At 40.1% G+C, this 17,236-nt stretch overlaps 1 protein-coding gene across 6 annotated transcripts in view; it reads left to right on the top strand.

Annotated features, from left to right (window-relative positions):
* Positions 1 to 17,236, top strand: part of PLCB4 (phospholipase C beta 4) — a 187,666-nt gene that overhangs the window by 93,666 nt on the left and 76,764 nt on the right. For all 6 annotated transcript variants that reach the window (XM_048297152.1, XM_048297150.1, XM_048297151.1 and 3 more), the window contains exons 3-6: positions 8,304 to 8,404; positions 10,556 to 10,636; positions 10,938 to 10,997; positions 12,221 to 12,364. In XM_048297152.1, the coding sequence (XP_048153109.1) occupies positions 8,321 to 8,404; positions 10,556 to 10,636; positions 10,938 to 10,997; positions 12,221 to 12,364 (369 nt within the window). In that variant the 5' untranslated portion in view covers positions 8,304 to 8,320. The remainder of the gene's footprint in view (positions 1 to 8,303; positions 8,405 to 10,555; positions 10,637 to 10,937; positions 10,998 to 12,220; positions 12,365 to 17,236) is intronic.

The raw sequence follows: 17,236 nt of genomic DNA, 5'->3' as shown, positions 1-17,236 counted from the left end.
CCCAAGAAATTTGTAATCAGTTTAAACTTTCAACAAATACCTATTTTTAACACACTGCCAACTGTCAAATAATGAACGCAGCTTTTTGATATTAATGCATTTTAGACTGCTGGAACAATTGCCAAAGATCACCTTAGCTTTGTCTGAAATTTTAAGCCAGCAGTGTGGGTCACTCTTGTTTTCTCAGAAATCATCCAAAACCCAGCAAATTATAATGTCACTTTCCTAATTTTAGATTTTAAAGTAACTTCTATGTTCCTCACAGCTTATTAGTTTTTAATATATCTGTATATTTTGAAAAAGATCCTAATAAATCATGTCCAAACTTTAATAAAGTTTAGTTTGAACTAAAGTACCTGACCATAGGAGGGATTATTTCAAACACGCAGGGATTTAGAAGTTATTACGAAAATATGATCTTGACCTTTCATTGCTTTTTATTAATACAAAGTCTGTGTCAGTGTTTGGAAACAGACAACTGTGTCCTCAGGATGTGGTCACGGAGCAGCTGATAGCTGTAGTTTGTTTTATTTTTGTTTAAGGTACTATATTGTGTTCCTTCCAACACTTTTCCTTGCACTTAAAAAGGAAAGACTGCTGATATTAATGTCGTTTGGAAGTTTGTTTTCATGGTATTTGTAGCTAATAATTCGGTCTTAGAATCTTGCAGTTGTTTTATGTCCTTGGACTCCCAAATTCTTGAATTTGTAACAGGAGTGATGCTCACTTAAGGTTGTTTGCTGTTTTTCTGTACTCCCACCTGAACTCTTGCTAGAATTTTAATTACAAACATGTATTTATCTCTTCCTATCATATTAAAATACAGAAATCACTTCTGCTTAAGACCTTTTAGAGCACAAAGCTCCAGAATGAAGCTAAAAAGTAGAGACTGAAGTTCTAAGTGTCAAAATTGCCCATGATTTTAATTCAAATAATTTGCACAAATACTTTGTACAGGTGTACCTAAAAGTGAGAAACTCTGCTCACTGACTTAAGATATCTTGTGTTACCTGTCAGCAGCAGATTAAACAACAGCAGAAATTAAGTATGGTATTAATTGCCCAAAGATCATATTGAAAACTTGTTTTTTAATAAATCTCCCAAATCCCATTCCTTTGAGGTTCGTTGCTGTAATGATACAAGGTGTCAGAGTTTACAAAACTGTAAAGAGAGAGTCTGGGCTTCAGTAAATCAGAAAATACTTGAGATGTTTTGCAAGTGCTACGTGTTGGTTGCTTTGTTCATTTGTTTGATTATTCCATGAGGTCGCCTTTGCTTTATCATTGCTTTCTATTGAAAGCCCAGAGTGAAGTAATTAAACTTAATAAAAGTCACTGCTGGTTAAATCCAGATACACTGTATGCATCTATCACGTGCTATAGCAATCCAGAAAGGATCTTGGCAATGATTACACAAACCATTGTTTTCATCAAAGTCTAATTTGCTCTCTATTATTACTTGGGGACGAGATGGCTTCCAGGAAATGGGACACTTGACATTAAACTAAATAAATCCTGAACACCTCTAAGACTTCTCCTTGACTAAAGATAAAAATGTAGCTTCTTCCACATTTTTAGACAGCTTAATGTTTTATATGGTTAGTGTTTATTATTGGAATGAGACAAAACAGGGAAAGTTCTCGGGAATGGTTCATCACATGCTCACGTTACGAAATGAAGTTCACTTGACAGATCAAAAGCAAAATGGTACTGTTAGATGCATATTGAATAATAAGTGTAAATGAAAATCAGTGGTTATTTACTGTCTTTTGATGAGTCCGATTGCTAAATCCTCTGTACAATTCACAGCATTATGAGTATTTTCTCTCCTGAAATAATCCCTTGGGAAGATCTCTGCCTTTGCCTTTCACCTCTGCTGTTACAAAATCGAGAATGTGAACACCAAATTTTCTATCACCAGAAGGAAAGAAAAGTAAAACCAACTTTCTTATTCAGTGAAGTTTGTAGTTTTCTATGTATGGTTTATTATTTTTTAATAAAAAATAAACTTAAGTGTTTAGTAACTTCCAGTTATGATAGCTCTGCGTTGTGGCTCACTATTCAAGTCATACCTTTTTCTGGGAATATGTACAGATTCTCTTAGTGCTTTAGGAGTTTCTTTGAGAATGAGTAAAATTTTAGCTTTTTTTGAACACTTTGGTGTTGAAATTGCCGAGTTACTTTTGTTTTTCCAGGCATTTCAAGTGGCATCTATCTGAAGGCTCATTTTAGTCAGCAAGTGAAACTAATAAAGTTGGTTTACAATGGTGGCACACAAGGACCAATCCCAATCCTATCAACACTGTGTGACGAGTCCAGATGACTTTGGTGATCCATTTGGATCCATTCAAAAGGGAAACTCTGCTCCAGTGGGTCTGTATTGCTGCTGAGCAGAGAAATAATTTGCTTTCTTGGGACTACAAGTATCTGTAATTTACAACTTTGTGAGGAATTAGACCTGAGTGAATCATCTGAGAAGCTTTCCATAATGGCTTGATTTAAATGTATTTCTCACTGTCAGAACAGAGTCTTGTTGGAAATCTACCAGAGTAAGTTTATTTACAAAACCAGCATATCTCTTTATACACCATTCACTTCTCATAAAGGCAGATGTTCTCTCCTGAAAAGGATGGGTGGTAAGCACTTATGTCAAAAAATGAGAATGTTTTTGAATGAATAGGAAGCCGGGGGAAAACTCTAGATATGAACAAACTAGGAAGCCATTAGGACAAAAAGAAAAAAACGTGAGGAAGCTGGGAGGTGCTGTTTGAGTCCTGTGTTTTATCCTAGGAATTACTTTTTAGAAACAGGCTGTCATTAGAGGAGGTGACTGAGGCAGAGCTGGGACCCGAAGGCAGGACCAGGAGCGGGTACACTCATTTCTGAGCCCTGCACTGGGCAGCCTCACTGAACTGGGGGAAATGCTCACAAGATTGGTTCAGAACAGGCCCCTTCTTGTTGTGGTCTAACCCCTCAGCTGCCCCTGCATGCCAGTGCATTCCAGCAATTAAAACGAAATGGAAAAGGAGACAAAATGGAAATTGAGACCGCTGCTAGACGATGCATGCTCAGGCGCCCGTTGTAAGTCTGTTGTTGATCCTGGACCTTGTTTTGGGGAGAACTGTTTTAAGTTGCTTGCATTAGCTGTGGGAATAATGTGTTTAAAAATAGCCTGCTGAAAAAATGCACTTTTTAAAAAGGGGAAAAAACCCAACAAACCAGCAAATTTTGACTGTGGAAAAGCCTGGAGAGCTGTGAAATCTTGGAATTGTTTTATATATACACTGCAGAAATTCAGCAGTGTGGCTCTCCCTGTTTCTTTTAGGATTCACACTTTTATTTTCTTAAAACTTACTCTGAATTTTAAATTCTAGTGTTGAAACCAAAGTTTCAGGTTTAAAAAATACCCTGCCTCTGCGTTTTGCTTATGTTAATGTCACCTTTATGACCAAATGAGTTTGACATTGAGGAGTAAATATATGAAGATCTGACTTTTCTTCAGGTTTCTAGAAACTACTGTAGTATTTGAATATGAAAGTACTTCAAAGCCTCAATAAAAAATGAAAGGGGCTTTTTTACAAGAATTTCTGTGCTGCAGTGCCTGTTTAGTCATGGACAGCTGGATGTTCACGCCAGTACACAGCTCTGCAGGTAAACTTGCTGGACTGGGATGAACTCCATAAAAAGACCCCAGAAGTTAGAGAGGTCTGCTGATCTAGATCTGGTTGTCTTTGTTATGAAGAATCTTGTTCACTGAACAGGAGTGGTGGTGAAGGTTATATGTACGTCAAGGTGAGAGGAAAGAGTGGGAAATAGCTTTGTTTTTTGGGTTTTTTAGTTGCTTCCTTCTATCTGTAGGAAAACATATGTTCCTGGGCAAGATTACTGAACTCAGCATAGTGTTGAGTGGGTGCTGCACTTGAAACCCACACAGACAATAACTGGAGCAAGTTTAGGGAGTGTAATTCAAAGAGGTAAGTGGTGAAATGGCAAACAGACTGCAGAGCTTCCTCACCTCTCACTCAGCAAATAGGGATTCATTCCAGAGGGAAAAATACTAATTACTAAAAAAAAAATTGACAGGTCCTGTTACGATACTCGGGGCTAAGCGAACTGTGGAAATTATGAGTTTCTGTGTTTGAAACTGGGGGGATCAGCTCTAAGGAACTCTGCTGTCCTTTCCAGCAGTGTCTCAACATTGACAGGATGTTTATGGGATCCAAGGAGTATCCTATCCATCACGCTAGCCAGCCCTGGGGATTAGTTTAGAATATCACCTCTTTCCCCAAACATTTGTCTCCTTCGTATTAACAGAATCCTTTCCTTCTCCTGTTCAGCCACACCTTGTCTTCTTTTGGTCAAAGAATGAAAAAACCCAGGATTTATAGTCCACACACCCCAGATTTAGTTTAGTACAGCCAAGCTTACAAAAGAGGAAGGCTTTTGTGTTCATTAATGCTCTTCTGGATATGGTTAATTTTGTGTCCTCACTCTTTGGATACTCCAGGTTAATTCCATGTGATCCAAATCATGCCTTCAGGCATAAATCAGTGTTGAAAGAAAGGGAGATACCTCAAAAGGCATTCAACTACTGCACTTCACAGTGCCTCTCCCTTGTAGTCATTAATTAAGTCCTGAGGTGCATTTATGAGTGTTCTTTCTGCTTTTGTGAATGGTATTCAGAGGAGTTGTTTTACTTTAAGAAGTCTTAAGACAGTAAGATTTGATTTCAGTTTTTAAAGGCGGCATAAAAGTTTTCAAATGAAAATTTTGCTGCCTTTAAATTTAGTTCCTTAACCTTCTATGTCTCCCAGTTGAATCTTCACACTTTTCATTGTTATTAAATGTCTCTAAAGAGAGTTAATTCTTGATTCTCATCATAGTGAGGATATATGCATGCATGTATTTGCAGCCATATGAATGCTACAATGTCATGTTTGTTAGGATTTGCTGGTTGGGATTGGTTTTGGTTTTCACTCTCTTCGAACTACTAAAAAGTTAATGAAGGTTAACAGAGATCCAAAGAGTCACAGGGGAATATTTTGTATTTTATTTTGGCGATCTTAAAAGCTAACAGCGTTAAGAAAAAATGGATTTTTGAGAGCAGTGTAAGAAATGTGAGAGACTGAAAAGAGCTTTTCTAAAGGCAGAGAGAATTTTCCTCACCTTCTGCACAGCTGCCAAAGCATACGGCTTAAAAATGTTGTTTGTTACAATTCCTCCAGCTCCTTGCTGTGTGTACTCAAGCTGTCTTTCCCTCACACTTCATCTGTCTCAGTTCATCTGTAAACTGAAGTGACCTGAGAGAGCAGAGCTAGAGAAGAGATTGGTAAGGTGGTAAATAACAACGAGCTGGAGTCCCCGAGACAGAAGTTGATTGCTTGATGAGTTACGAGCAATCGGGCGTGTTTTCTTGCGGCTAAACGCGAGGTTATGCAAGTAAGATGAAAGGCTGTAACCCTGGTTCCTCTGACAGGGGGTGGTGCTGGGTTACTGTGTCCTGGTCCAGACCCTTGACTTCAGAAAGGCAGCTGGAAAAGTGGGGAGGGCTCAGGCTGACTGCAAGGTTTGAAAAATGCGCGTTGCCGCAGAAACTGAGGAGCTCTTTCCATTTAATGTCTCAGCGATGAAGTAACAAGTTCATCAGACTGTGTGAGTACCAGATAAGGAGAAGACCCCTGTGAAGGAGGGATTTTACAGAGCTGTATTTCTATGACTGGATGGTGAGCTGAGCCAAGCTAACCAAGTGCACGTGTGTAGTGTTACGGTAATGAGTCTTTCTGAGAGTTAAGTGTCTGCTCAAGCACTCTTTACATCCAGGTTTCAGAGTGCCAGATGCTGGAGGAAGCATTAGGATGTGTTTTACATGGGAGTTCAGAGCAGTTGAAGAACTTGTAGGTTTTCAAATCTGGGTTTGTGTGGGCTTCAGTGCCAGTATAAAAGGCTAAAAGCCATTTATATAGGCTTGGGACTGTGGAGGAGTATTCTCGACAGCCTTAAAAGTGCCACCACATTTCTGATGTTTTAGCACAGAATGTGTCAGCTTTTCCCAGAGGGATGGGAGCATTTATTGCTGCATGAACTACCTGTTGTATTTGAAGGAACTTTTCTTCTTGAGAACATTCTGATAATAGAAGACATTTAGATAGGGGAGCAGCCACCATGCCATAAAAGTAGTGGTTGTCACTTCAGGTGTGTATGTTTTAAGTTTCCTTTGCTCCAAGAACAGCCCCTAAGTTTCCAATTTGTTGTGATTATTCTGAGCTAATGTGTGAAGTCCATGAGCCGTATAGAACGTGACCCCCTTGTGCTACTGCAGTGGGGTGGCTGTCCTGTTATCCACCTTCCCTCATGAAATGAGGGAGAAGCAGCTCTAGGCTGATCTAAACTGGAAGACACAAGAGAATTATAAGCATCTTCAAAAAAAATAATAAAAATTAGTAATTTGGCACGTTCCTTGAAAGGTTCTCAAAATATCTTGTAGTTCTCATGAATAAGATATTATTCCTTGTTTACAGAGTGGCAAGGGCCAAATGCACAAGACTGGCAAAAAGAAAAGGGGGCTTTTGATAACATATTGGATATAGATGGTCTGTTTTATTCAAAGCATCTCTTCATTGGGAGAAAAGAGGTACAGATGAGTAGTTTAAATATCATTTAGCTTTTTTGTTTTTTAGATTAGGAAGCAGAGCTATTATTTTGAATTTTCATCCCATTTTCAGTGAGAATGAACACTTAATGGTGACATGTATTTATAATTTCAAATTGTATTTTTGATTGTTGTAGAGAGTGAATTCACTTATCTTATTCCTCAGGCTTTGGAAATGTGATATATACTTTTGATATTTCTGTATCAATGACCAAAACAGGGCAGGAGATGGGTTAACATGAAAATGTGCTTTGCATCTTTTAAGTAGTAGGGTTATTTTTTCAGTAGAAAATTATCAGAATAACTGTTCTTAAAGCCAGTGTTGGACAGTGACTTTTAGCAGTTCTTTTGTTCTCATTCTTTTTCTTGTTAGAAGATGTTTTATGCAAATGAAAACAAGACAGAGGAGGGCAACACTACAAAGTTCTTGAACTTTTTTAAGCACTTGCATTCATTCTGGGTTTAAAATTCAGTCGAAGAAGATGTTTCTGTCTGCGTGGATTGCCGGGGCTGTCGTACTCTCCTTGGAGTTTCACGTAGGCTCTTTATTCTTCTCGCTTGGACAAATTTTTCCAGGCCTTGTGCCTGTGGTGCAGTGGATCCGGAGCTGAGCTGGTCGCACTTAACTCGTGTGGTGCCTCTGGGGACAGTCAGGAGTGGCTGAGCATCAGCAGTTGTCAGGGCAGGGCTGGGACAGGCAGGACAGGGTGAGGTCAGTGGTGTGGCAGTGTCCTGCTGTCACCCGGGCTATCCCATCTCGCAGGATGATTTCCTGACATCCAGCACTCAGGCTTATCTTGCCTTGCTGCTGCCAAGGGTAGTCCCACTCTTTCTGCTCCAGTGTGTAAAGGGAGAGTCAGGGTACTGTGTGTCCTGAATGGCATTATGAAGCAGGAGCAATCACTTCAGATTAAATGAACTTCAATATTTCAGAGTGTTTAGTTGGGGCATTTTCTGGTGTAAAGTTCAGTGTAACTGGAAGACATTGGAAAGGTACTGGATAACTTGCTGTCTTTATTGTAATGTCCATAAAATATGACTTCTGTGTTTTATCTTAAATTAACAATTTTGTTCACATTTGTTCTCTTGCAGAAGTGCGCAATACAACTACCTAGTTTTATTTAATGCCCTATATCTCCAAACAGTATTTTTCCCTATCAATTTTGCCATATGTATTATTCATATCTCGAGGTATGGATAAAATATGACTGAAAATACCCTGGACTTCATTTAACATAAATGAAATTTGAAACATAAAATGTATTTTGCCTATGTAGCATACAGTTTAGGCTGTTAAGAAAAAATGCAGTCTTTCTCTGTATCATCTGATGTTTCCCAGCAAAAAAAGAAGCACTTATCTGTGTTACAGGTTGTGGTATTCTGTCACCTAGAGCTGGGTTAATCGCAGCCTCATTGTATTCTAGAAGTTACAGTGCAAGTATTTTTCAAATTATTAAGTCCCTACACACATTTTACAAGTATTTTGCATTTTAAAGTACTCCTAGGAGGAAAACACTTGATTTGGAAATGCACTGTGACTTTTTAGTACTTCTGTGTGAAAGGAAAAGCTAAAAGTCACCTTTTTCCTGCTTGGCCTTTGAAATACTCCTTTTGAAGGACAGTAATTGAACTGTGCTTTTTCTGTTCCATTTCAGGTTTTTCTTCCATAATCATGGCAAAACCTTACGAATTTAACTGGCAGAAGCCAGTTCCCTCTTTTATGCAAGATGGAGCTGTGTTTGATAGATATGAAGAGGTAAGAGGCCAGTTGCCTTTCATTTGCTATTCTTTTTTAAATATGCAGAAGTTCTAGAATATTTCATGTTTTGCTTTCATTGTACACAAAGAAACTTCAATTTTTTTTCTGGTAATACCTCCAGAAATGTCTGTGGGGAGGCAATACCAACACGCTTTATTGCTATATGGTTTTATTTTTCTTTAAAAAGAAATAGCTTTAAAATATATTTAATCCCTCTGATTTGAAATAAGCCCTGAGGAAGAGAAAAGGAAAATTGGATCAAAATATCTGTAACGTGAATAAAACTCTCATCTTTGCAGATTCATAAAGCACTTTATTGAACAAAGTGAATCCGTGAATTTTTTTGTGCTATCTATCAAATGGAGGGAGGGAGAATATATTGCTCTTTTATTTTTAATGTATAAACTGAGGACCTGCCTATTGCAAGTGAAAGTAAGAGAACACAGAACATTTATATTCTGATTCAAATGCATCATTTGAGATCTGGAGTGGTTTTATCTACTTTAGAAAATCAATCTGCACTCTATCTGAAATGTGATTACTATGATCCTGCTTTCAGCTGTGCTTTAATCCACATTTATTAAAGGAATGCAAAACAGGGCATTTTACACAGGCAGCTGAAATAAAGTGCTGAGAAGTTTACCTTATACTCAGCACTGATATGCTGGTAAGAATAATTTTATCAGGATCTATTTTTAATCTTGTTTGAACAGAAAATCTCTATAAGTTGAAGGTAAGTGCCTTCAGGGATATTCATATTTTCTTATCTTTTGAAATATAAGTAAAAGGTATTTTTTATCACGAGGCCTGCCAAGATGGGGATAGTTGGTTTACCCTGTATTTCCAGATTTGTGGCCAGATAAATGAAGTAGATACTGGTGGACATGGAATTCCTTAGAAGGGCGGTTCAGAAAAGCTGTATTTTCCCTCAGCAAACACTGCTCCAGAAACAGCCTGTGAGGAGCTGCGTGAGGGAGCACGGCCTGCGGTCATTCTCTTGCACCTTCAACGAGAAACAGAGAATGGGCAGACACAGGAGTGAGTTTTTAGTGCTCAAATATTCGGTGTGATACCAGAGACGCTTGGTGGGCACCTGGGCCTTGGATGTCATGACAGGGACAGTATCAGGCACGGTTTGTTCTGTTCTCAGCAGGCACCTCTGTGAGACTCCGCAATCCTGGGCACACGTGGGGTGAGGAGCTGGCACCAAGGTCTTGCTCCTTTGCAGCTGAATTTGCTGCCCCCCAAAACCCCACACAAAGGGGGTCCTGCTCTGCCCCTGTGGCGCAACAGGCTGTTTGTCCATCCCATGATCCTCTCCTGCTCCGAGAGTTGCTGCAGTTTATTCCAGGTTTTCTGTGGCACAGTTGGGAGCCTGGTTTGTTTCCTCACAGAGGACTCTTCTCACAAGTGCTCCTTGCTTTTCAATTAAGGAAGTCAGGAAGTTCTGGATCCTCTTTTTCTTGAAGAAGTGATTGATTCTGCACACTGTTTTCCTGCATTTTAGCTTAATTTATGATGCTCTAATTGAGGCTGGAGGTGTGTGGAGGAAATTTCTTTTTAAATTCAGCTAATCTGATTTTTTGCCTTGCCTGGTCTCTTTGGAATGCCATTCTTTCCTGATTTCTTCTACAAATCAATATCCTTCAAGCTCTGCTTGTCAGATACTCTGGCTGCAAAGCACTCACAGCATGTACACTGCCATAGTCCAACAGAAAAGTGCTTCCCAAATTCTGAATGTTAAAAGGAAATGTGGCCGTTTGATCCCGAAGGCGGCGTTGGCAGATTATATATTTTTCACCTGAAGGCATTTAATTTTCAGTAATTTTTTTGAAGTTCCGTTTCATTAAGATTTTTTATTACGTAAGAATCACTGCTTTTATTAAATGAAACTGCCTCATAGTTGCAATGAGGTAGGAAAATATTAATTATGTGCATTCCAGTGTCTCAAGCATCAACAATAAGACAAATCATTAAAAATGATCTCTTTTTTAGAAGCCTGCCTCCCTTGTTTCTGTTTTCTTGGGAACAGCAAATTCTGCAGGAGGGTCTTTGGGAAGAAACAGAACAATCCTTTATTTTCAAATGATAAATAATTGATATTTGTCAAACTGACTAAAATAATGGTCTGTATTTTCTTTTCTATAGGAATCTTTTGTCTTTGAAAGCAACTGTCTCTTCCAAGTGGATGAATTTGGGTTTTTTCTGAGCTGGAAAAGTGAAGGAAAGGTATATTACAATTATGTCAGGAGTGTATATTATGTATTATTGCACTTGATTTATATTCTGGTTTTCAAAGATCTAAAATACTGTGTTAGTTTATTTCCAAAACTAGTCTTCATCCTATTCTTTTAGAATTGACAGAAGTGAAGCATTTAAGAAGGAATTAACTGATATTAAGGGGAACTATACTGCTTAGTGTTTATTACCAGTGTTTGCAAATAAAATTCACTGTTTATTTTTGCTGAAATTCCCAATGGAACCCTGTCTCAACAGACCTTTGAACCTCATATCCTTTTTGTCATTTCAGGAGGGACAGGTATTAGAATGCTCCCTGATCAACAGTGTTCGTTTTGGAGCTGTACCAAAGGTACTCTATAGTTACTTTAAACTCTTCATTTCAACAAAGACTATTTAAACTGAAGGTGAAATGCAGGATGGCATTCATTCCTTTAAATAAAACTAGTAACACAACTTTTATTTTGCAATCATAGCCTAAAATGTTAGGTTTTGAAGTGATTTATTGTGATTGCAGTGGGAAGGTTCAGTCATCTGGTCTTTCTGACGTGCTGCGGGATTCAGGATGCAGTGAAAGCTGAACAGACATTAAGAGCACATATCAAGAGTTTTTAATTATCTTGTAACAGTGTATTGTGATACTTGTTTTAGGGATCTGGGAAAAAATGTTTCATTTTCCAAATTTTGTTCCTATCTGTTTGAATTTATTTTATCTTCTTGCTCCATTGGCATAAAATGTAAAAAGATTTGTTTGCATCCCTCTTTATGCACATAGGTGCTCAGAGAGGGCAGCTGGTCACAGTCTGCCTTTTTTAAGAGTATCAGCAGAAGTACTAACTAGGAGTTCTGGAGAACCCCAAAACTTTGGAAATCTGCTCAGTGGTATTCTTCAGAATATGTGGGTTTTTCTGCAGTGATTTGTGGCTCTCCCTCCTCCAGGCCCTCAGTTTAGAAGATTTGTTGTGAACTCGGCATTTCCACTTTCATGTCTTAAGTGGTTTTGTGTTGACTGTAGGTACCTGTCTCTTAGAAATTCTCTTGGGAATCCGCAGAGCGAGATCTGTGCCCCACAGAGAAGGGACATGAGATGTGGTGATGCAGACAACCCCATGTTCCACGTGCTGACAGCCACACCAGTGTGCTTCAGACTTCAGCTCTGTCTTTAAAAAATATGCCCGTTAAATCTCTGGCAGCAGAGACAGCAGCTTGTGTGACACGTCGCTAAGAAACAGCCAAGAAGTCACAGAGATCATGACTCTCAGGAACTATGGACTTAACTGGATTGGAATAATTAATTTAGAGATTAGTACTGTTCCTCTGTTTCCAGTGCTTGGAGTGATTAATTTGTCTTTTTCATGATGAAAATACGGGTTCCCACAATCATGTTCCTAACTGTTAGAATATATTGTTATTTCAGGTTTGCACACAATGTTTCTAAGTGAAAGCACTCATTTAAGATGACTGGCAAATGTTTAAAGGTGTCAATGTAAAAGGAGGTGAAAGTGCATTTTTACCATGGTGCATTGCATAACAGAAGTGTTGCAGATGTAACAAGTTCTTTATTCTGTTTCACAGGATCCCAAAATACTAACTGCACTTGAGGCTGTTGGAAAATCAGAAAATGAGTTGGAAGGACGGATAGTGTGTGTTTGCAGTGGCACTGATCTGGTCAACATCAGCTTCACTTTCATGGTAGCGGAAAACACAGAAATAGCCAAGGTATTTCACAATTGAACAGTGTGTGGGAGTTAAAAAGGAGCTCATCAGCAGTGCTCAATTGTTTTTCCTAAGTCTGCCTGCGTGGCTGACTGAAATACCTGGTTTTGTGTCTGCTGCCTGACTCTTCCAAAGGACAGCAAACATGCATGTGGAGCATTCTGTAACAGGTCTGTGTGCTGCGATGAGAGGAAATAGTGATTTTATCAGCCTGTGCATGCCCAGTGATTTATCAACATTAGACACTGAGACCATTATACAGGACAGAGCATTCCCTGAGCTGCTCAGTGTCTCTGTGTGGGGCTGGTTCAGCAGATAAGGTGGTGATGGTGCAGTGGGTCTGTGATGGGGATGCTGAAGGGAAGTGTAATTGCTGCCATTTTCCTGGTGGGTGGAGTTCAGCCCTGCAAAATTCTGTTCAGCAATAACCTAATTGTACCGTGTGGTTCATATTATTTGAAAAGACAAAAGCAGGGAAGAAAATTCTCTCCAGTTAAGGGGATCCCAGTGCACCCAGGTTCTTTTCTGTTTCCCGCTGACATGGAACAGTCTTAAGGAAACAATGGTGCTTTTTACATGTCATCCTTCCTGAGAGCTTGAGATTGCAGTTCACATTCAAGGTCTGGGCTCCACCTGCCCTGGTACTCGGCTGTAAACTGCTCTGAGAAACCTGATCAGAGTGCTGATGGTACACTGGTAGCTGAGATCCAGACATTCATGGGCTTTTAAAAACACACACTCTTTCCTTTTCTTTTCTGATTGGATGTATTTAGGGTTATAATGTTTTGCCTGTGAGATAGGTATTAAATAGTGATCAGTATCACACACCTGCTAAGTCCCCTCCTTTAAAACTGTTTGCTGAATGCAGCATCACTAAATCCGTTGGCAGACATGGTTTATTCTTCATTGTTTTGGATCCATATCTTTGGAAACACTGGCAATGCTGAGTAAACTCCTTTATAGGAGAAATACTTTTATAACTTACATGGGTACACTAAATTGATTTTACTGTGTGTATTTTCAGCAGGCTTTAAGGGAAATAATGTGTCAGAGTTATGTTTTGAAAGCATTTGAAAAAAGAAGCAAAGCAAAGGAGATGTTGGCAGCATTCACTTTTATACTTAACCCAGCAGTGTCTCTGACTTACTGTGAAAACAGCTGCAGTTAAGTTTCTTAGGCACCTTAGATCTCAATAACCTGTATTAGACTAATTGGTTTGTGAGAATGTTGGCCTATTACACAGACTGTCACAAGAGATGAGCTAATTATGCTGTCGAAAAGATCTACTGCTCATTAACAGCCAAGCCTTACAGAACTGGTGTGTCATGCTGCAGTGGGCAGGCTCTGAGAGCCCATGGATGTCAGAGTCCTGCATTTGGGAGCCTTTCCACCAAAACATGTATCCAGAACCGTCAGCAGTGATGATCCACCTCATCTGATATGATCTGTTTGAGGCACGAGGGAGAGGATAAAGCAGATCAAGCCAAAAAAATCAATGTAGAGCTTTCTAAGTTGCCTTCACTGGGGAATTTGGCCCGTACTGTGTTGACCTTTGGTATATGGTAAATACATCAACTTGCTACTGTACTTCTGTGCTAAAATAGAATTTTCTAGGAGTTATCTGCACATAGAAGTGCTCCTGTTTAATTCGTCCTGTTTTGTTCAGGAGAAAACATCTTTCTTGTGGGACAGAGTAAATCCCCTCTAGAAGAAGCAAGCCTTTCCATGGCATTAAGTAGCTGTGCAGCTGCTAACTGCGGTTTAAAATAGGCCTTGATTTAATCCGTGTTCAAATATAAGCCCCTCCTTTGAAATGTCAGAGGCAAGAGTTAGGAGGAGAAGGGGCAATGACTGAGGCTTAAACAGCCCTGGTATGTGTGAGGGTTGTAAAACAGGTGTAAGAAACCTGAGGTTTCTGCTGTTCCCCACTCTCGCCATGAGGAACAGAGCATTACTCTGTCCCTTCCTGAGATAAACCAGGGTCAGGATTGATCTGTACCTGATTGGAATACTTAAAAATGAGGGATTTGAGTGGCAGATTCAAACACAAAAGCTCAGAATCTTTCTGCCCAAAAAAGTTCTGTAGGTGATAATTTACAGCTGTAGAAGAAGCAATTGTTACTCCCTGAAGGATGGGTTAAAATGGGACTGAGGAACCATGACAAAGAAAATTGGTGAAAATTCCTGGCTTCTTCAGCCTATCCACGCAAGGAGTGGTACTGGTGGGAAGCAGGTTCTGCCAGATCCCTGGCACAGGGTGGCAGAGCAGGACAGTCCCTGGGGGTGCCCCCGCTGTGGCAGGTGGGCTGGTGCCTGCCGTGGGCAGTGCTGAGCCCTCCAGTCCAGGCCCATCCCAGGCTGCCCATTGTCATTCGTCATCACCTGTGCCCAGCGGCAGCCCCATGTGGCCCTGGTGCTCAGCAGGTCTGTCTGAGGCATTGCTGAGCTCCAAGTATAGCTATTCCAACAACAAGAGTGTGTTTATTATCTCTCCACTTGTCTCCAAGCTCCAACTCTGGTATTTACATTCTATCTACTTAAATTTTATTGGTGTTTTCAGCTGAGAAATTGGTTTTCATTTCCACTCTTAAAACAGCCACAAAATAGGGTGTATTCTGTCTCTGATTGCAAGCAGCTGTCGTAGTCCACTCCTAAAGCAGCTCCACTGTGGTAGTAGGGAGTAACTGTAAAAGGTGGAATTTAAAACCTGATGTTTGGAATCCTGATTAAATCAGGCTATATAAATTACCCTGAGCTAAAATTAAAAAACACACACACATGCATAGTAGAGATGAGAGCGTATGTGTGTATTTTTCTTTTTCACTTCCCAGATGGACTTTCTGTGCCCTAGTAACTGGATAATCTGTTTTCCTCAATCTAGGATATTTGAAAAGGCCAGTGAATATTGGGGGGTGAATTTCCTTAGGGCAGAAGAGATGTAGTGCTGATGTGAGGCCTCAGCCCTTGGCATGTGGGCTGCCTATCCAAAGCTGACATTAGTCCGATAAAGCTGCTGTACTTCAGTGACCCAAAATCTCGACTTCTTGTCTTCTTTGCTCATCTACTCTTGGAATGCATTAAGGAGTTTAGCTTAAAAGATTACCCTAAGTCATCTTCTTTAACATTACTTAATTTTAGTGCATATCAGGGGTGAATTTGCCCTGATGGTTGTACTTTCCCAGCTCCAGTTGTTTTGTTGGAAAGGACCATCTCTCCAGCTCATAGATTTTGCCCTTCTGCCTGAAAGTACTGTTCCCCATGCCCTGCTGGCAGAGGAGTTCAGTGAACACTCCTAATTCAATTCAATTCAATTTAAGGAAGAGCCTTAATGTTAAAATCATATTTAGAGGCAAAGCTCCCACCAGTGTTTAAGATAATGTGGCTTTGGGAAGTGCTGATGTACACCATTCCTCTGGCAGTAGGTCTGGGATAGGAACAGCTACAGGGGGGGAGACAGGGTGGGAAGGAGAGTGGAGCAACCTTTTACACTGGTTTTACACTTTTAGTTGGATTTGATGGAAAATAGATGTGTTCTGCAAGTGTGTTACTGAGACAGTGGTTCACACACTGGTGACTTAACCTGTGAGGCACCAGAATGAACAGAATGTGCTAAAATGCTTAATTACACACTGGCAAACAACATAAAGGTAAATGCAGGCTATATCATACAGCTAACAATATTCATGGCATGGCATTTTCAACTGCAGTTGAAAACATTTCATTTTGACATTGTTAAACTTCCCAGCTTCTCAGTTGGAATGAGAATTTTTTTTATTTTTCAGTTTGTTTAAGATGTTCTGGTAAGACGAAGCACTTCAGGTTGATCGCTTTTGTTGGTGTTTCTACTAATCAAGCTCGTTTTGATTTACAAAGAAAAGTTCTGTTTCATAAAATCATAGAATGGTTTTGGTTGGAAGGGACCTTAAAGACTATTCAGTTTGAACTCCCCTGCCACGGGCAGGGACACCTTCCATTAGACCACGTTACTCATCCAGCCCGGCCTGATTGACCCTGATGTTTTTCCCCTGAAACAAGCTATTAAACATTTGCCCAAATCATATTGTTAAGAGCAGTAGAAAGTAGCAGAAGATTCCCATGGGAATAATCCACAAATACATTACAGAAAAGTTCTGCTTTCTCAATGCTTTGGTTTGTTTTGATGTTTCAAAGTAAAACTTTTCAAGGAACCTGCAAAACACTCTTGAACAGATCTCTAGAAGCCTCCCTGCTGTTCTCTGTGTCCCACTGTGGAAGTATATGGCTTATGTCTCTTAGCCCACATGATAAACATTTCTATCTCATCACTGCCTTAAATATATGACCACTGCTTACCTGTGCCCAGGATGTAATGCCCTGTTCTCTAGAGAAATCTTCATATCCCAGCCTGCAATTAACTGTTGGGGCTTTGCATGTGCTTTTCTGCCTTTTCATGGACGTTCTTGGCTATGCCACTGGGGAATTGTCAGTAAACTGACAGCTTTAGCCTCCGTTCTCCATAGCCAGGAGGTCGATTTCACTGTGCAGAGCTCCGCTGTGTTTCTCTTAGTTTGCATACAAAAGCAGCCAAAGTGATTCTTCCAGCTCCTTTCAGAGTAGGCCCCTCCAAGGCTGGAAAAGCCACTCCAGGCTAGGAAGCTCTGTTGCAGTGTGGTAGCAGTCTGGACACATCGGGCAGCTCCCAGTATGGAGCGTGTGAGCCTCAGCTTTCCTGATGGAACATTTGAAAGTCAGAAGGATCCCTTTTATTTTTGTGCCAGTATTTTCACAGCGATATCCTGCAAAAATCAGCGCTGCGGTCAGTCAGGTAGGGAAGAGGTTTGGCACTGCCACTCCTCAGGTCTCCTTGCTGTGGCTGGCTGGAGTGAGAGGAAGGGT

Source organism: Corvus hawaiiensis, chromosome 3 (assembly GCF_020740725.1).
Source record: "Corvus hawaiiensis isolate bCorHaw1 chromosome 3, bCorHaw1.pri.cur, whole genome shotgun sequence".
NCBI lineage: Eukaryota > Metazoa > Chordata > Aves > Passeriformes > Corvidae > Corvus > Corvus hawaiiensis.
The sequence above is the reverse complement of the archived record's forward strand: the minus strand, read 5'-3'. Positions and strand labels throughout refer to the sequence as shown.